The sequence below is a fragment of the Rousettus aegyptiacus genome, unplaced genomic scaffold (genome assembly GCF_014176215.1).
Source record: "Rousettus aegyptiacus isolate mRouAeg1 unplaced genomic scaffold, mRouAeg1.p scaffold_m13_p_14, whole genome shotgun sequence".
NCBI lineage: Eukaryota > Metazoa > Chordata > Mammalia > Chiroptera > Pteropodidae > Rousettus > Rousettus aegyptiacus.
Genome location: NW_023416289.1, coordinates 25,339,013 through 25,359,841, shown reverse-complemented (window position 1 = coordinate 25,359,841; position 20,829 = coordinate 25,339,013). Strand labels below are relative to the sequence as shown.

The 20,829-nt window shown below is 42.8% G+C and overlaps 1 protein-coding gene across 4 annotated transcripts in view; it reads right to left on the bottom strand.

Annotated features, from left to right (window-relative positions):
* Nucleotides 1–20,829, bottom strand: part of CDH13 (cadherin 13) — a 1,315,977-nt gene that overhangs the window by 956,583 nt on the left and 338,565 nt on the right. The window contains exon 1 of one of the 4 annotated variants that reach the window (XM_036232119.1): nt 4,631–4,963. The exons of 2 other annotated variants lie outside the window; for them this stretch is intronic. In XM_036232119.1, coding sequence (XP_036088012.1) covers nt 4,631–4,675 — 45 coding nt within the window. In that variant the 5' untranslated portion in view covers nt 4,676–4,963. Of the gene's footprint in view, nt 1–4,630; nt 4,964–20,829 lie in introns of those variants that run through there. One more of the 4 variants, XM_016165970.2, reaches the window with a different exon arrangement.

The window sequence follows — 20,829 nt, the reverse complement described above, 5'->3', positions numbered from 1 at the left end:
CTTTCTTCTCTAGCCCGCCCTTAGCTGCTGCTTCTCAGTAGAGAAAGAAATCGCTTCCCACCCTAACCCTAGAAGAAGCTACTACTTTGTGCCTGGAGAAAGTACAGGGACTCCTAAAATCCAGCTCACATTATTTGTTGTACAATATGTTTAGGTAGAGGGAGCCAGGCTGAAGTCCCTAGGTGGCTGCAAAGGAGACAGGCTGTGGGAAATTGTATTGGCAGCATCCTTCAGGAGGGTCAGATTCTACAAGGCGTGTACACACCTTGCAGACGGCTAAGTGAAAACTCTGTCAAAGGCACCGGTCACTTGATTTGATTCTGCCCAACTGATTATGGTAATTGGATGACAGACTGATTTTTCCTTCTCCTTTTCAACTAGTGTTGGTGAGTGAGCAGATCTGGCCCATGATTCATTCTTCTGGGTCGTTACCCAATGGGGAATATTCTCTATCTCCTTTCACAGGCAGAACCGTGCCTGCCTTTTGGCTGCCTAAAGCATAAAACCAGGTCCAACTGAAGTCAAATGCCAGGAAATTTCAGTATTTCCTTGCATTTCATATTGTATTGTCTACAAAGGTCTTTGAAATGTTCCCTGCTCTAATACTCAGAGGGGAAACATAGTTGAAGAACAAAATAGAACAGAAGCAACTATAGTAGGGAGAAAAAGGTGGAAAGAAAGAAGGAAAGATACTCACTACAAAATGACAGAATTTCTCACTGGGGGAGCTTGTAGCAAATAATTGGAAATAAGGAGACTAGTTTGGTTTTAATGGAGCTGCTATACTGAAGTTCTTTAAAATATGAGTTGTGGATTCAGAATTTTGTAGTGCTGTGAATGGAGCCCTCTTCTGGAGAAATTTTTCAACAGCTATTAAAACAAGATCAAAACACACAGAGATGGACACAAACACACACATGCAGAGAAATAGGAAATAATGTTGGTTATTTAGATGATATGTCATTCATATGTGAATCGAATCCAGTTTGTTCTTTTCCTTACCTTTCATCAAATAGAAATTAACTCTACTCCTTAAGGAACTATCTTTTGGAAGGAGAGAATGAAAAAAAAAAAAAGGGTATTCTCAAGAGCCTACCTATATTTTTACCTAAATAGCGAACTTTGAACTGAGACTCAATGTACAATCTAAATGCTGGTACTTTTAGATAATGCAGTTATTGAGTATATTGGTTTGTTGGGTGATTTCGTTGTAACACATAGAGAATAGTACCAGAGGAAATAGATTTTATTTAATGGTAAACCCAAGTGCTAAAGATAGAAAAGGAGAGAACGGAGGGAGGCAGAGAAGGAGAGATTAGCGAAGATGACTGTGAGGGCTTTTAATATAGACTGTGGCATTACATAAATTCCAATCACATATTTAGCCTTGTAGTTTACTAAATCTCATTGGGGACTTGCTAAAAAAAAATTATTTGGGCACATTAACTCTACCACTTTGATTTCTCTCACCACTTAATATCTCTCTGTTCTCCCCGGCACTTTCGAAATCTTACAGGCTATCACATGGTGAACTCTGATCAGGGCAGGGTTGCTCCTGCAACTCTCAGTCTTTTCTCGTCATTAAAAAAGTTCTACAAATAAACACCACCTTTAAAATAGAATATACAAAGTTGCAAGGGGACCAGAAAACATTGATTCTCACTTAAAATCCTGAAAATCAAGGTTCTGACTCCAAGAACGAACTAGCATTTTAAACGAACATCTCGGAATTCTGTGGAACATTTTTAGTTACTCCCAAGTGACTGCTCTCTAAATCTGAACCACTCCCTAAAATTTTAATTCTTGGGGGATTACTTATTCATTGTTAGAACTTTGGGCTAGTTATGATAACCTAATAGGGGGAAAATCATACTTACAGTGGAATTTCTAGCTCATGCCTCTCTTGCTTCACATTCAATATTTATTATACCCAAATTCCAGAGGCCACTTCTGGGACAGCCTTTCCCAAATGCCCCAGGGGAGAAGAGAGGTGACTGTTCCTCAACTTTGCCAGCTTCCAGCCATTGTTGCTTAGAATTTGTCATCCCTCTTCCAAAATGCCTAAAACAGCAACCTAGCCAATAAAATCACAGAGACTGACGGCTTCCAAAGCTGGACCCAGTGTACTACAACTGAGGTGGAAAAACACACACATGCTTGCCTGAACACCACTAGGGCTGAGTGACTAATTTGCCTTATTACATTGTTTTTCCCTTTCTACTGTTTTCTATTTCAGGAAAGTTTTGTTTTGTTTTTTTTCTTGTTGACTCACAGGTTCCAAGAGACTTTCCTCACTTTTTGTACTGTGGCACACAGAGTTCTGCACTTGAACCTCTTGCTGGCTAAGTGAAATGCACCAAAATGATTTCTCTGCAAGGTGCTCTTGCTATCAGGATATCAATCACTATCCTAATGTGGACATTTGCTCTGATTATGCATAACAATCTAAGAAAGAAATAAGCTTTTCATAGTAAAACCTCTGCTCCCCCATTCTAAAGAAACTGAGCGACCTGGGAGCCTTCAGAACCCACCTGTGCCACCTGCACCCTGGGTGAGGAGACACACCAGTTGCTTTGCAAAAGCCATCAATGTGAGAAAGCCCATAGTGCATAGGGATTGCTGGGTGCTGTCATGTAGTCTGTCTTGCTCAAAGGGAGGTATAACTTTGGAATCGAAACTGAGGTCAAAACATGCTCACAGAGAAAAGGACTGTAAAGTCCTGGGTGAGGCAGTGGCAAGTGCTCCCAGACACCAGCAGCTCCCAGTGTGCCCAGACTCATGGTAAATGCATTACCTAGGACATCCTGTTGAATGCAATCCAATTTGCCTAGCAATCCTAGGAAGGTGATAAGATTATTTTACAGTGGAGAATCTGGAAGCTCAGAGAGGTTAAGCAAAGTGGTACCACTAGCATATGGCAGCGAAGATCTGTCTGAATCAGAGGCGTGCTCTCAACCACCTAGCTAAATTGGGATATATATAAACACATACAATCTCAGGGGTAGTTAGAGTCCAGAAAGTCTGGAACACTGGTTCACAGACAGGCATAGAGTTTTTGGCAGAACTTAAGGCTACAGGGACCCCGAGAGAATCAGCCAGCAAAGCCCTGGTAGAAGAGGAGTGTAACTGAATGGGGGCTGTGTTCCAGGAAAGAAGGAAGTCGTGAGTGGGGGAGGAGGCTCGGCAGCCAGGCACCTTACTCTGCTTCCAAACACTATCGCCCACCCCCCACTCCCCACTTTGAGTCATTTCCATGGTCACCGCGTTCCTGGGATACTGGCCCATTTCCAAAATCTAACTCCAACACTTATCCAGCAATGGTCTCCCCTTAGAAGGCTGCACTGCCTCTCTACATCCTAACCAGCCCCTGCCTGGGACTCTAGCTGCCTCACCTCCCTCTCACCCATACACTCACACATGTGCCTCTTCCCCTGGCACCCAGAAATCTGGCCAGGAACTAAACGCCCATTCCTAGCACCCCGAGGCACTCCCTGTCTCCTTTTCTCCTCTCTGCCTGGCACTGCCTTGATCTTACTCACCCACTTGTAGGCTGCCAGCTCATTCCATGTCCCACAAGCTGCCAAGGAGGCCTTGGGGTACTAGGTTGTGGTGCTCTCAGAAACCACAGGCCCCAGAGCAGGGCTGGGCGTGCCCCCTCAGTCTCCAGCACCTCAAGTCTGGCCTCCTCCGAGTACTGCTTTCCTGCATGCAAACTTCACAAGACCTCCAAGATGCAGAGGTGGTTGGTGGAGGACCGTGCCTCCATGCCCCCCTCTCTCTCAATCTCCCTGCCCTTTCCTCTAGTCGCAGCGCTCCGCGGGTTAACAGGCAGCTGCAGCCAGGGTGGGCAAGGCTTGAACTTTTCTCTGCGCTCGGCTCGGCGCCTGCCTGCCGGGGAAGGTAGCAGAGGCGGCAGTCGGGGCTTAGGGCCGGATCTCCTGCTAGCTGGACAAAAGGGGAGAAGGGGGCTTGGGCCTGCGCCCTGGCGGTGGCGACGCGCTCCGGTTCTTCCTACCCCACGGTTGGGGAGGGAAAGGACCCCCTATACTGGCGCACCCCGCGCCATTGCCTGTGAGCGACAGCAGCAGCCGGGCTGCGGCGCAAGGCTGGCCTGAGGCACCTTCCAGTGCGCCACCGGGCTGGGCGAGGGGGCCCGGGGAGTAGGCGATGTCAGGCCGGCCACTCCAACGGTGGAGCCTTCCGGACCCGAGCGGCGCTTCCCCTGCACCGCGCTTCGCTAAGGAAAACCAAGACTCATTGGAGTCGCCTCCGACTGAGTCTTTCTCCAAAGCTTGAGTCTCCGACAGAAGGCGAATCAAAGTTACCCTACTTGATGTAGCCGAGAATGTCGCCTCTGCTTGCAAAATAAAGGACTCGGGAGCATTCTCTTCCTCCCTTGAAGGCACAAACACACACACACACACACACACACACACACACACACACACACGACAGAGCGGGAAACAGTCCCCCCCCCCACGCCCCTAGGATCTCCAACGCTGGGAATGACCTCCCTTCTCTGTCTTTACCGCTACTCAAGGAGTCCCCTGGCTCCCCAAAAGCCCCCTTGCTATGTGATCAGCATGCAGAAACGGGGCGCGGGGCGCGCCCGGCACCCCCTATTCCCTACCTGGGACAGGAGAACGCACAGGACGAACGGAGTTCTAGGCTGCATTTTGCCCGACTAGAAGCTCCCGGCGGCGTTTTCATTCATGCACGCGGCCGCACTGAGCATATTTTCCGTGGGAGCCAGGCTTTGAGGAGAGGCTCTGCCTCACCAGCCAGCCAACTTCCCAAATAGATCAGCGGCAGCATCACGAAAGCATTGGGTAGAGGCTGATGACCAGGACCAATGGCTTTACAAGACGGATTCCTTCATAAAGCTCCCTCGTTTTGCATGGCAGATACGGGGCGAGCACCTCGCATAGAGCGAGACCCTCTGAGGAGGCAGCCCATTTGCTTTTTTGGACTGTTGGGGCCCAGCCTCACAAATCACGCTGGGTAACGCCAGCCGATTCCACTTTTACAGAGAATGGAATTGCACTGGGGACTGGCGGCCACTTACAGCCCAGTGCAAAAAGATCCTCTTTATTAAAATGTTAATAAGATCCACTTTGTTTCCAATAAATCAAATAAAATGACCCCAGCAGTTTCAGCCCTTTCTACGCCTGGAAAGACTTGGCAATGGATTTTTTTCTTCTTTTCTCTCTCTCTCTCTCTCTCTCTTTTTTTTTTTTCCAGTGTGGCCCAAGTAATGATGGTGTTTGGTGTTTCCCTACCATCTCACAAATCACAAAAACGACAAATCAATTCTAGCTTGAAAAAAGAAATCCATCAAGGGGCAATAGATTTTATTAACTGCTCAGGTAGAGTCTGACTGGCCTCCTAACTCCATAAATGTACATCTGGCACCAAAGTTGGGACCATGATTTGAGGAAATCTCTCCCCCCACCCTTTATGGATGTATCTCTCAATTGCTCCTAGCTATCTTCAGAAACTCAGAACAGTAGTAGCCACTGCTTAGGGCTTTTATAAATGGGGTCCTATGGAAATGAGGGTAAGAGAGGTGTCTTGGTCTGCTTTTCTCAGTAGGAATCTAAGAATATGCACTAAAGACCTTTCTTTGTCATTTCCATGCAGCCTCCTAAAAAGGATTTAAGGTGTTCTATAAAGAACATTTGTGCAATAGAATTTATGCAACCAAAATAGAAAATGTGAGCCAGGAGGAAAAATTCAGAAAACTGAAATGCTAAGCTGAAACTCTAATATATTTGCTCTGATTTGGATTTGAGCTTCCTGGGGGCTAAAGCAATAAAAGAAACATGTAAGTTACATAGTTCTTACTATAGAAATCTATATACAAATATTTTCTGATGTAATTTCTCTTGATGCTAAATAGTGGAATAAACATGTAATGTGATATATAATATAGCAGGATACTGAGCAACAGACCATGCTGAGACCCAGTGAACTGGGCTGTATTCTCAGCATCTGGCACAGGACCTGGAACATGGAGATGGGCATTAGTATGGGGTAGATAGATGTCTAGATTTAATCAAGAAGTAGTAAGGATGGGTGGGGCAAAGATTTGAGAGCCACATTGCCTAAGTGTAACCCCCAGGTCTGCCACTGACTAATAAAATAAGTTACTCTATGCCTTTGTTTGACTACTGGTTAAATGAAAATATAAATTATAATGAACTCACAGAGTTGTAGTGCGGATTAAGTAACAAAATAACCATTCAATAAATATAAAATGATGCACTTTAAAAAATTTCTTAGTTATCAGCTGTTCTATCACAAGGTCACTTCATGTGGTCCCAAGGTCACTAATGAAGATGTAATGTCATCTGATCGCCTGGCTGCCTTAGCCAGTGCTGGCCCAACAGATGGCAATGTTGGCCAAACAGCCCCCAGAAAAGGTGAATGCTGCTTCTTCTTCCAGCTTTCCACTTTCCTCTTGTCTAAGTAGACATCACCCCTGAGCTTCTGAGAAGTATAGTCACAGTGTTTGATAGATAGCATGCTTATCTTAGCTTGGAATCCATGTATATGGAGACCCATACCCACATTGCTCACCAATAAGAGTAAAGCAAGGTACTTTGGAAGTCAGATCGGCTTCAAATCAAGGAATCCCAAAATGTCCTGATTTTTCTCTATTCCAGGGCAGGAGCCATCTTGTCAATCAGCAGCGTGCTGAGAGGAGGGAGGAAGGAAGGGAGAGAGAGAGAGAGGGAGAGAGAAAGGGAGGGAGGAAGGGAGGGGAGAAGGAGGGAGGGAGGGAGGGGGAGAGGGAGAGGAGAGGGAGAGAGGGAGAGGGAGAGGGGAGAGAGAGAGAGAGAGAGAGGAGAGAGAGAGAGGAGAGAGAGAGAGAGGGAGAGAGAGAGAGAGAGAGATGGAGAGGGAGAGAGAGAGAGAGAGAGAGAGAGAATGCAAACGAGCAGCGAACACCTTGGAAAAAATAATAAACCCTGATAAGGGGTAAAGATGGCAGAAAGATGATGTTCTAGCCACATTTCCACAAGCAGCCACTTAGAGAAGCACTTCTTAGAGTAAGGTGTTTCCAAAGTACAAAGCAGTGTTATTGATTTTATAGTTCTCCTTGTCTTCTGTGGTCTCCCTATCCCATCAACCCTACTGCTGCTCACCATGCAGATCCAGTCTTCCCCCTTCCTGGCACTTGGCAGAGTTGCACTTGCTGCCCCCTTGTGGTTAGCATGAAAACGAATTGACTAGTTCTAGCCAATAAGCTGTGAGCAGAAGTAGTGACCAATGCCTCTTCATGGCTGGGACATTTAATGGCCAGTGTGAGAGAGGCTGCTTTCCCTGGAATAGGTGCTGAGATAAGGATTTATACAGGTGGCTTATTGGGAAGTTGTTCTCAGAAGCAACAATTACAATAGGGAGGGAAACAAGATTGGCAGAGGGAGAAGGTGAACACAATTGCTGTGACAATAGAGGCCTCAATCAATCCGAGGGGAGCTCTGAGGCTAGAGTGATCCTTCAGAGATGACCCTAATAGAGTCAAGGGGCTATATCTTCATGCTCTTGGTGGGCCAGTTGTTGGATATCCCGCAAGGAGGGGAATAATTTGGGGTGAGGCAGCAGGGTTCAGCCAAAGGCAATATTTCATATTTCATCATTTATGCAAAAAACTAAAGCACTGACCCTACAACAGGTAATGGGAGGCTGTGAGTCCCAAGCTGCAGATGACCTCATGCATCTGACGGTACCAGTGAAGATAGATGTAGAGTAGCCTGATCAAAATTCTACTGACTCTGTCTCCACCCATGAGCTATATAGGCATTTGCTGAGGTGGGTTTTTGTCCTAAGCTATCCTACGTGCAAGCAGAGTGGCTCCAGCCAACCTCACCTGATGACAAGTGGGTGTGCCCAAAAGGCCAGTCCTCATACCTTAGATTTTTAGAGGCTGGGAGGTATTAACTTTCAGAATCGTCTAAGGCCTTGAGGCTCACCTCTACAAATCCAAGGAAGCTAGGAAGCTGAAAAAAGATTTGTCCACAAAATGAGACCTGGGTGGGATCTCCAGACTTCACTTATATTGGAGAATTTACTTTTATTCCCCAACCTTCAGTTTCTTCATCAATAAAATGGAAATAATAACATAACAATACTCTAAAGACTACTGTAAAAAACGATGTTACTTTTTTCCTTCTATACCCTACTCCCCCCTACTCTTAAAGAATGTGAATTTCATCAAAACATGATATCAGTTTTTGTTCAACAAAAACAAGAGAAAAGTTATTTTATTACAATGATAAAAGGCTTTGAAGAAGAAATTTATTTTTGTTTGTTTGACCTTGTTTACCCAAATGAGGGTCTTTTGGCTGATGGATTGATGGTGGCAAGTAAATACTGAAGCTTAAAACCACCTCCTACCTATCCCTGCTCTACCCCCTCCCCCGCCCCTTGAATTTAAAGCTTATTCTTTATAATCCCATCTAAGGTAAAGTTGAAAATGGCAGTGCCTGGGGTGGGGGCATTATTATAGTTGACAGAAAATGTTTAATGTGCATTTAGTAAGATCTTTACAATGACACCATGGCCCCATGCTCCTACCACCTGCCCATCTGTGGTCCCAAGCAGGAAATCACTTAGCTAGAGAAAAGGTGAAAGGGGGATTGATAGTGGCAAGTAAATACTGAAGCTTAAAACCACCTGCTACCTATCCCTGCTCTACCCCCCTCCCCGCCCCCCCAACCATGGCTCTCCACCAAGCCCTGGCCACTTTTGCAGCTGTAGGCTTCCCAAAAGCTATGTCTGTATTCAGACACGTTCCAGGTTCATACTCCTTTTTCAGGCACATTAGCTTGGCTTTAGAGCATGTGAAATCATCATCCAACAGTCCTCAGCTGTCTTCTGAGGTGCCGGGGATTGAGACTGCTGCTTCTCATTGACATGGGTTAAGACATGACTTCTGAGTATGTGGAGGTGGCTTTGTGAGTGTGTGCAGTGCTTGTGTACAGGCACATGAACATATGTGCATGGAAGGGGCAACTGGGATAATATTCAACAGGGATAATTTATTCAAATTTTGGTACCCTTTGAATTTGTTACTGTGATGAGACATTTGAATAGAACAGATAGATGTCCTTATGAGACACAACTGTTATCTGGTATGTGGGATTGCTTGATAATAGAGATATACTTAGAGAGCAGGGTGGGAAGCCCTACCATAACATAGCATAATGCTGAAGCTACACCCCTCTCAATAGGATAGCCTGCTAAAACCACCCAAGATTATGACAACACACTATCCTAAAATACCTGACTACCCGAAAGTTGCATCCCTCATCATTCTTGAGCTATGAACCTGCTTTATGTTTCTTTGGAGCCCTTTTTATTACGTGACCTTATATTATAAGTCATTTGCATTATTGTCTCAATCCTTCATTCCAACCTGCATCAATACCTTTAACCCCTTGACTTTGGGTTTGGCCATATGAACTTAGTGGCCGGTGAAATGAGGAAGAAGTGATGGGGTGCCAGCTAAAAACCTAGGCCTCAAAAGGTTCTTTGCATTTCCACTTGCTCTCACTTGAGCCTCTACCAATGCCTTCGAAGTAACATTCATGGGCTAGCTCACTGGTCATAGGAGAATAGATGAGAACCACCATGGACCCAGAATGCTGGAGCAAACTCAAGTCAGCTAAGCCATAGGTATGTGAGATACGAATAAACAGTTGGTCTATATTTACAGGGTGGTTTGTTATGCATCAGTAACTTATCAATAATTATATTTTTTGCTTGTCATCTGTCTCTCTCTCTGGAATATAAGTTCTACATCTGTCTTTTTGCTGCTGTGTGTTGAGCCTTTAGAAGAGTGTCTAGAATATAGTAGGTGCTCAAACAATTTTTGTTGAAAAGATGAATTAAATGGCTTCTGTACTGAAAAGTGCATGGTGCCGATATGAAACACCCCTCCATGTACTGCCCTACCAGATATACTTCATGATGGTGATGGTTCACTCCTCCCACCTGAAAAGCATTCTGTAACTCTAACAGTCTCTACTCACATGTGGCCATCTAATTCTGCCTATGGCAAGGCAAGGCCTTCTTACAATAGTATAGACCAGGATTAGACATGGTAAGGAACATTCCACAGAGGCTAGTGTGAGCATGCGGTGCTTGGAGATCTTTGGTGAAGGACACTTGGCGTGTGACATCCTTCTGAATTTCCTCAACGTATGAAGAGCCCAGATATCTAAGACTAAGACATAAAATACTCCTTTGGCTTTTGAGGTACTGCACTAATATAGTGTCCTCTGTTAATATGTTTCATACAATACATAACTTCCACATTCACATGAAGAGAGAACCTGGAGTGACCTTTAGGGCATTTCAGTCCAACTTGCCTAACTGTCTTTAAGACTTTGATCCATTCAGAATAGTAAAATTGGGCATTCAGACACCAATTTTATCCTGTGAACTAGAAGCCCCCTCTAGATGTCTCCCTTACCCAAAAGTAGTGACTAGGGTTATTTCCACACAGAGAATCATCTCAGCATCAATTTGGTAAAGCAGTGGTTTTCAAAGTGCGGCTCTTAGACCAGAAGCAGCAATAGTAGCATCACTTGGGAACTTGTTAGAAATGGAAATTCTCAGGTCTCGCTCCAGACTTAATGACTCAGAAATTCAGGGCTTAGGTCCAGCAATCTATGTATTACAAAGTCTTCATATGCATAGCTTGAGAACCATTACTTTATAGATTCCTCCACTACTCACTTATATATATTCATTCATTCATTCATTCATTCAAGAATCATTCATAAAGTGCCTGTTGCATATTAGCCACTGAACTAGACCTCAGGAAAAGAAATGAAAAGGCATGGTTTATGTGCTTTAGAAAATATGACTAATGGAGAGAAAGACATCATTCTATTACAATGTGCTACAGGATGTACTGAGAGAGTCAAGGTAGCCAGAGCTATAGGAGATCAGGATGTGTTCAAAAATAGGGAAAGGGTCCATTGTGATTGATTTCCACGTGTGTCAAAAACCATGATGGAGCTCTACTTGACAGAAGTTGTACTTTTTGTATCTGTTGATGAGCAAATAAATAATAGCAAAAAGCAGGTCACATTCAACACTTTCTCATAACTGAATTTAAAGCTTATTCTTTACAATCCCATCTAAGGTAAGTTGAAAATGGCAGTGCCTGGGGTGGGGGCATTATTATAGTTGACAGAAAATGTTTAATGTGCATTTAGTAAGATCTTTACAATGATACCATGGCCCCCATGCTCCTACCACCTGCCCATCTATGGTCCCAAGCAGGAAACCACTTAGCTAGAGAAAAGGGGAAATGAGGAAAAGGGGACACTTGGGGGAGGGTCAAGTGACCAGAGGAATGGTAGAAAACAAGTCTAGGCAGTTTGAGAGTCCAAATTAGGATCAGCTTAAAAGTCAACATCTGGAGGTTGAACTTTATCCTATTGGCAAAGGAAAATTCATCCAAACTACTTAAACAGGGAATGTTTAATATCTCATTTACTTTTTTAGGAAGATCATTCTGGCTACACGGGAGAATGGATTGCATCAAGGCCAATAACTAAGGAAGAAAGACTTCTTAGAAGACGATTGTATAGACCATATGAAAGGTAACAAGAGCAAGCACTCTTTTTCTTAGATTTCTAACCAGTGATTTGTATAGGAATATAACACAGCAATCTTTCCTGTTGCCTAGCGGTGTCTAGGAAAAAAACATAAGTTTGTATAATAATAGATGAATGCAACATACTTATTAAATTATGGGAGATTAACTTTGAGCTCCAATCCTTATCTCATAAACAGTGGAGTGAACTTCCTCACCTTTGTCTTTGAGCTTGACCATATGGCTTCTTTGGATCATAGAATCAGATGAAGGTGACAGCGTGAAGCTCTGAGCCTGGTCTTAAGAGGTGTCAGGTCTCAAGGTCTCTTACATCCTGCCATCACCATGAAAAGAACATCCTCCGGTTATCCAAGTGGTCCAAGGAGGATGAGAAACATGTGAAGCTGTGCCATATCTACCTACACCTAGATCTGAAGTGAGAAGCAAAGTTTTAACCTAGATTAATTAGCCAAACTCCAGCCAAGGAATGGCTTAGAAAAGAGCTGAAAGCTGAATACTTAAACCCAGCATAGACATGACCAATGTTTAATGTTTACCACAAATCCAAGTCCTTAATAATTTCTCGACTCACCAAATTGTCCTCTCCTTCTACCCACCTAATCCAAGATGGTCTTCCAGTAAATTTCTAGACTTCTTCTTGAAAACTTACTGCAAAGTTACTGAATCTGTCTCTGGTTGCTTTTATCATCCCAGCATAATTGTGAGGCCATCACTTAGCAATTACTTAAGAAATTTATTTACAATGTAAAGCAGATCTGTGAATGTACTGGATAAATATATTTATAATATAATCCTGCCAGTAGCTCTAGTAGATAAAATTGTGCTGCCCTTATAAAAAGCAACCCACCCAGTTAATGATTTCTGTGGTCTTTATGAATAGACCCAGGTCAGGTCCACAATAATGAGCTGAGGAAAGTTAAGCACAGAAAACTACATTTTAATGATTCTGAATGTGTGACAGCTACCAGAATTTAACCAAATGAGCACCAGAAAAGGCAAAACCAGGACTCTTTTGTTTGTTAAGCTGAGCTTTGTGAAGTTAAAATGACTGGTATGCAAGTTCCATGAGGTCAAGGGTGACATCTGTCTTTCTCTCCCTTGGATACCCCTTGCCTACACATTGACTGGCAATGAATGGACACTCAGTAAATACGAGTGGACTGAATGAATGAAAGAATGCAGATGCATAGGAGAGATCCTCTTAGCCCTGAACATCTGCAGCAAAATGAACTACCAAACAACACACCTTTGGTCTCAGCTTATCCATCTCCGAAGCAATGGTTCTCAAAGTGCTATCTTACTACGTGTCCCCATTCAGTCCCAACACTCCACATAGAAATACTAATTCTCTACATTGCTCCTATTTCTATTGTAGAAAACTCAAAAACAAATATGTCTTGACTCATAAAACTCTCTCTTAGCACATGATAGAAAAGAGAAACTCACCAAAGCCCACAAGGCCTTACAAAGCTATCTCCTGCCTCTCTCTCCAAATCCGTTCCATTGCCACTTTCCCCTTTGCTCATTGTGCTCTGCTCTACTCTCAACTGTCAGATATGCCAAGCTCTTCCCTACCCCTGGGCCTTTACACATTCTAGTCACTCTATCTAGAATGCTCTTTCCTCCACTGCCAGGTCATTCTCATCCTCTCAGAAACTGTATATATGGCTTCTGTAAAGAAGGAGCCATCCCTCACCAGCTCATCCTTCATCAGCTCATTTTCTTATTTTTTCCTCCATGGCATTTTCTATCATTTTGTTTATTATTTGCTTCTCTCTATGTTGGTCTTGCTCACTAGAATATGAGTTTCGTGATGGCAACTAAATATATATATTTATTAATCATTGTCCTCTGGGACATAGAACCATGTCTGGTCCATGACAGGCACTCAATAATTTATTCTTTTAATGAACAAATGGATGATCCTATGGCTAATGATCCTATGGACTAGTGGCTCTCTAGATGCATTCATCTCATTAGCAATACCAAGCAGTGACTACATGGCTAATGGCTAGAGAAAACTGACAGGGAACCACTATGAGAAATTATGGCCAGGATTAAGTATACTCAAAGCCTTATGTTGTATAAAACAGAAGACCAAGGAGCCAGGGGCCCTGTGGGTTGGTCAAGTAAACTACATTCTATTCTCTGTGCCAAGATCAAGCTCATATGGGGTATGGAGCATGCCCTAGGTGAATTGAGGACCCAGTTTTCCCAAGGTGAATCAGGAGAGGCTGAGGTGAGCTAGGGCACACGTGAGTGAGAGATGGTAGAGTATTTTCAACACCATTTTTTTCTTATTTGACAGGCCAGGAATTCATCTAAAGCCTTCAAAGTGCCAGGTTCTTGTACATGTAATGAATCTATTGATTCACTTTTTGTCCCCAGGGGACTCGGAGGACCACAGAATGTCAAGAGAGAAGACAAAGAATTCTCGTTGGTTGTCATGGAGCCTGATGAGTGAAGAGACAGGTCTTAGCATATTTCCAGAAGATGCTCGTGACCCAGTTATTATTCTTTGAGGGGCAAATAGTAATTTATTTTAGGACTTACCTACTTTATTGCTCTCAGCTAACACACCCATAAATCATCTCTCTCTTAATGAAGAAAGTAGAACAGGACAACTATTCATTCACTCACTCATTCATTCAGCAATTGTTTTGCTAACAGCAAGATATAATAAAAGAGAAGTATTTTTTTCTGTAACCAACTTAAGTAATTGATGTTGAGATTGCCAATCTCCTCCAACTCCCCAGTCTGACTTCCGTATTGTTGCCAGAGCAATTTTTATTTAAAGCAATAAATATTAAGTATCTTTTATAATATAGCCATTATTTTACTCAGCAGTGAATAAAAGCAACTTCATTCCTGGGGTTCCTTCCTGTATCTGTTCCCCATGCCTTTAAGTCTAAATCCCTAACTTGGTGCTCAGTACCATACATTAAGATTCTATGCAGCTGCTCTATTTGCTGTTTTATCTCCCCCAACAAAGTTCAAGTACCAGCCATATAGAACATGTTACCATTCATCCCACCTCATGGCAGGCTGTTTCATTCCACAGGACCTTTGTGCATGCTACTTTCTAGAATTTCTCTTCCACAGGCCAAGGTCCACTCAGTGGGCCGCAGCTCAGCATTAAGTACCAACCACTTCAAATGCCACTTACTCCAGGGAGTCACCCCAATACAACTAGCCAGGGTTAGGTGCACTGAAAATACGTCGTTATTCCTTCACTGGAGTTTTTCACTGGATTATCATCTGCTTGAGATAAGGAACCAAGTCTTATTCTCACCCACATCTTCAATAAACCCAGTGCCAAGCACATGTAGGACCTCAAAATAACATCTATATATCGATGCATGCATGTATGAAAAGTAATCATGGGAGCTATGATGTTTATTAAGTAGCAGGCACTTTCTCAAGTGTTTTACACTCATATTTTTCTTATTGAATCCTAAATAGTTCCAGAAATATGAGTATTCCTCTTTACTGGTGACCAATGATAGGCAAACCTTGTCAGGGTTGAAAGAGGAGAAAGCATTGATCTGGGAGCCTGAGCACCTGGGTCCTACGTGAGTCTCTACAGCCTATTTGTGCTGTAATGGAGAATAGATCTGTATTCTAAAAGCCTTTGTTTCTTTCAGGTTAATAAGCAAAGCCTTTGGAATCAGACAGACTAGGTTTATGTTCTACTCTGCCACTTACTAGAACAGGCTTATGCAAGCTTGAAGGAGGGGATATGCCATGCAAAGCAATAATGTCACTAACAGGTAGTATAATTGGGCACTTATCCTGGGCATCTTACAGATACTATACTTCTCAATCCTCAGAAAGTGAATATCACTATTATTATCATAAAATACTGTTGCTATGCTCACAATACCTAAAAGGTTGGGCGGGCAGCCCATTATCACTCAGCACTAATCAAGAAAACAGAGTCTACAGGATAATAACTCATTCATTCTTTCATTTATCTGTTCAGTCACTCAAACATTAAAAAGCATTGATTGCGCCACTTTCCTATACCAAGCACTGTTCCACGAAATAAACTGGAAATACAATAGTGAATGAAACAGACAAAAAACCCAGAACTTGAGTTCTACTAGGGTTGCAGAGAGTGGGGTAATGGGGAACAAACAACATTAAGGTATAAGGTAAGGTTAAATGGTGGCAAGTATTCTTGTGAAACAGGCAGGAAAGGAGGAGCGAGCATGAGAAGAGACTTAGAATTCCATAATTGCTAATATTAGTTTCATGATTACTCCGTGCTAGCTATCATTCTAAGCATTTTGCATGTATGCATTCATTTAATTCTTCCAGACACCCTAGAAGGTATTATTAGAATCTTGTTATAGATGAGACAATGAGGCACAGAGAGGTTAGTTGCCTTTCACAAGGTCCAACAGATAACAAGGGGGAGAGCCAGGACTTGACCCCAAGTGGTCTGGTTCCTGAAGTCATTCCCTTAGCCAACCAATAGTCTTGATACAGGGTAGCTTAGATGGCCTAGAATCCTTTAGATGCCTGTTCAGAAGCCCCCTTCTTTTGTTTTTTCTCCCTTCTTCCTTAGCCCTCCCCCTATTTCTTCCTCCCAAGCTTCCAGCTTCATTCAGTTGCTCGAAGACCATTAGTTCCAATCTCCTCCTGCAGAGTTGCCTTGACCTTGGATTTTCATGTCCAGAGTGGAATACCTACAAACCAACCGATGTCCTCTTACAGTCATTGAACCTTGTCACATCACAACTAGATAGGAAGCTAAGCTAAAATTTTCATCTCTCTCATGGTTGAGAATGAGGGTGAATGAAAATGATCAGAGTGACAGAAAATCCCATTCTGTCATCACTGCCATTTTATCAATTAAAAAAAAAAACTGACTATAGAAATAACTAAAGGAGCTGAGCTGGGATTTGAATTCAGGGCTGTTTGAACCTGAATCCTGTAACCACTAGACTCATGTTAATTTAAAAGAAAAAATATATATATTGCTCTATGCCAGGCAGAAAATGGGCATTTAATTAAAAACTGGCTTGAAAAATGAAAGGATGGATCATTTACTGCATAAAAGGCCCAAAGAAATGGGCAGATGTATACAGGCATGAGAGCCAAATAAAATAATAAAGGCATCGTGTGCATGAAAGTAGAATAAGGACCAACACGATCTGTTTGACAAGCAGCTTTGGAAATACCTGGAACCAGTCTTCATTAATATTGTTATAAACACAAGTTTGTAATCTTTTAGCCAGGCAGATTTAGCCTTGTTTTTCAACTATAGTTTTGTAAGGGTTTCTTGTAGGCCTTTTCTTTTTATAGACAAGGACAAGTGTGTTTAGGGAGCATAATTTGGGGTAGGCACCTGGTCAAGCTGAGACCAGCTGAAACTAGCACCTGGGGAGGGAAGAATGCACTCTTGGGAGAGGCAGAAATGCAGAGGTGGCAAGAAAGGGAATTGTGCTGCTAATCCCTCACACTACGACTTTCCAGTCTAATCACCTAATAGCAGGGCACATAATTGGCAGAAAAGATTGCCCTGCCCTTTACACATGTGTCTGCAATTACTTTTCAAACTGGGGCGATAAGTGGCATGATTGGTTTCCTTATGACGCTCCTGGAAGACAGGGGGCCTTTCTCTCCAAGCTGTGGTCAGTGCTGTGGGTGATGAGTGGAAGAGCCTCCTCACAAACGTACATCTCCCATCACTGATGAATAAATCCCTAACCCCCTATAGGGTCTGACCTCATCTCCTCCCCCCTCCCACACTCTGCTTCACACTGGCTTCATGGCTGTGCTCCATCGCTCCAGACGTTCTTGTCCTGGTTTTATATTTGCCGCACCTTCTTCCCATATTTCCTCATACTTTGTTGAGGCCTCGTCTCATGTATCACTCTTCAGAAGACTTCCATGAAGATCCTTATTTAAAATTTCTTTCTTCTACTCCATAGTCCTGAATCACATCTCTCGTTCCTCTGTTTAATTTTCTTATCAGCGGTCCCCAACCTTTTTGGCACCAGGGACTGGTGCTCATATAATAATCTAATGCCTGACGATCTAAACTGGATCTGAGGCAGTGATGCTAGCCCTGGGGAGAGGCTGAAAATACAGATGGAGCTTCACTCGCTCCCTTGGCCTGCAACTCACCCTTTGCTGTGCCGCCTGGCTCTAGTATGAATCTGCAGCAGGGACTGGAGACCCCTGCTTTATATCACTACCACGTTATGATGCCATGTATTACTTATGTCTGTTTATTTACTTGTTTATTGTCTGTTTCTGAACTGAGATGGAAATTCTATGAGGAAGACCTGTGTCTTGATCATTACTGCATCCCCAATGCCCAGAAGAGAGCCCATGACAATGTGAATGTGCAAAAAATATTAGTGAAAAAAGTGGTTTGCCAACTGCACCACACATGGACAGACAATGCAAATGTTCCATGTGCCACACAATGGTATGTGTGCTTTATGAGTATAATAAACAGCATTTGAGTAAAATTTAAAAGCATGCCCTCTAAAGATCCATGGGGCCTGGCTTTACATCCCAGTTCTGTCATTTAGAAACTGTGTCCCTGGACCACTCTTGTACCAACCTGAGCCCCAGTTTCATCATTACTAAATTGGGAATGAAACTAAAAGCTTGAATTAAATGAGACTATGCTTGTACAGCACATTACCCTGTACCTGGCACATAAAGGATTATAGCTAATAGCTGTAATCCTTTAATAATAAGATAGTGGTGTTTCTATTATAAATAATAACAGATAGTGGTGTTTCTGCTCATACTATGAAGAGGAAAAGAGAAGGGGGACAGAGCACCTGCTACATTGCTGGTATCCTGCTAGTTAATTTTACCATAGCAATCTTCTGAAGTAGGTATGAATATCCATGGTTTCTAGATGAGGAAACCAAATGGATTGCTCAGCATCACCCAGTTTCTAAGTGACAGAAACCTTAAAGTCAGGTTCTCTGCTTTTTCATCACACCAGATTGCTTCTCTAGAAAATAAAAACAGATCACAGAAAATAAATAGTACATGGACACAAGCAGCCCTGGGGCATGGACAATTTAGTTTGAGACTCAGTTCAAATTCTCCCAAGTCCTTCTCCATGGCAGCTCCAATAGAGAAAGATAACCCTTCGGTAGGGTTGCCAGATAAAATATGGGATGCCCAGTTAAATTTGCATTTCAGATAAATAATTTTTTAGTATACCACAATTATTGCATTGCATACTTATAATTTTCTCTTCCTCTCTCTCTCTTCCACCCCTCTTCCTTTTGTGTGTGTATGTGTGTGTTCAAATGTGGCAATTTTATAGCCTTGTATTTCTTATAACCCCTCAGTGTGTCCATGGTTATGAGCTAACCAGTGCTCCCTACCAGGGGAGAAATTTGTAGAAGATAATTTGGAGTATCTGTCCATTTCACCACCCTCCTATCTGATACGGCTCTACTTCACTTACAAGGGTAGGGCCCCTACTGTCATGCTATCCTACCCTGCCTGCTTGGGAAAGATCTAGAACTACTCTTGCTAATCCAATTCTCTCTCTTGAGAATTCAAACCAAGAAACATAGAGAGTGGAAGATGGGAACTAAACAAGTCAACATGCCTTGGAACTATTCAATAAATTTCTTTTTTTTTTTTCTTGTTTTCAGATCTTGGTTTTGCTTTGCTTTGGTTGACTTGTTTTGTCTAAAGTGGGATTTTTGCTCTTGTAAACAAATTACTCTTGACTAGGCCATATATCTCTCATGGTCATTTTATTTGCCCATGAGAAATGTAAAAATCACCAATATTTTTGAGTGCCTGGATAAAAGTATTATTATTGTCTTTTTAAAAATCTGGTATTTATTTCTCAATTCCTTGCATTTTACTGTAAATCAGAAAAAAAAATCCTAGAGAGAGGCCCACCTAAGTTTCGTCAGCTTTGAAGGACACCTTCCATCTAGTCTTCACACACCATCAGGGTGGCACAGGTGCATGCGTGGGAAAGGGAAGAAAACTGCCTTCTCTAAAGCAAAGTAAAAACCCCATGTTAGGCTGCCTGGTGTGGATCTCTCATAGCAAGGGCCAAACTATTTTAATGCCTGACATCCACGGCCTAATCCTGGCCCAGTCAATAAATTTCTTTATAAAACCCCAGAGTGGAAAAGTGCTAACAGAGCTCTCTTATCCCCAAAATTTTGGAAAATAATTCCTAAGCATTCCAGATGGAGCAAGGAATTGCTTATTCCAGTCATAGAGGTTTACAGTCCCTCTAAAAATATCTAATCAGCTGTGTTTGCAACAACTGTCAAGTCCTTCTCACTTGGCCCCTAGCCCTGGCCCTGGCCCTGGCCACCCCAGCTCTACCCAGCTCCTGGTCCTTATGGTCTGGCTTTTATTTCTGTCCTCAGGCTGATGACAATCCACAGTCAACTGAACTTCATGTCACATATTCAGAAACTAAAAAATCTCAACTAACAAGGGAGCCAGAGTGTTTCACTCCATTCAGCCCACACTTTGACCCCTTATAGATCTTCAAAGCTTTACTCTCTTGGAAAAGGCTAGAACCCATTAGAGACACTGCATGTTTCACTAGACAAAAATAGTGACTTCTTTCAAAGGTATGTTATCTGTATGCTTTTCAAAAAGCCTTTTTGAAGTTTGCTAACTTATGACAAGGGCCACCTTCCTCCCAGCTGCCGAGCACCATCAAGCTTCATCTCCCCCCGCCCAATGCATGTCACAAGATCCACCCATCCCTGACAGCCACAAGGCAATGTCCACAGGAGCCTTCTGTTGTATTCATGATTTTTTTTAAAGCCTGTAACGATGTATTAAGGATCTGCAGAGTGGTAGTTCCCAGGCCTCTAAATAGTGAGTACAGTAGTCCTCCCTTACCTGAAGTTTTGCTTTCTGTAGTTTCAATTAGTCGTGGTTAACTATGGTTCAAAAATATTAAATGGAAAATTCCAGATATAAACTATTCATAAATTTTAAATTGTATACCATTCTGAGTAGTGTGATAAAATCTCACATCAATCTATGCCATTCTAATGAGGACGTGAATCATCCCTTTTACAGCATATCCATACTGTATATGCTACCCACTCATTAGTGATTTAGTAACTGTCTTGGTTATCAGATCAGTTATCAGATATTTTGAGTGACAGTGAGAATGAGAGAGATACAGAGACAAAGAGAGAAAAAGAGACTACATTCAT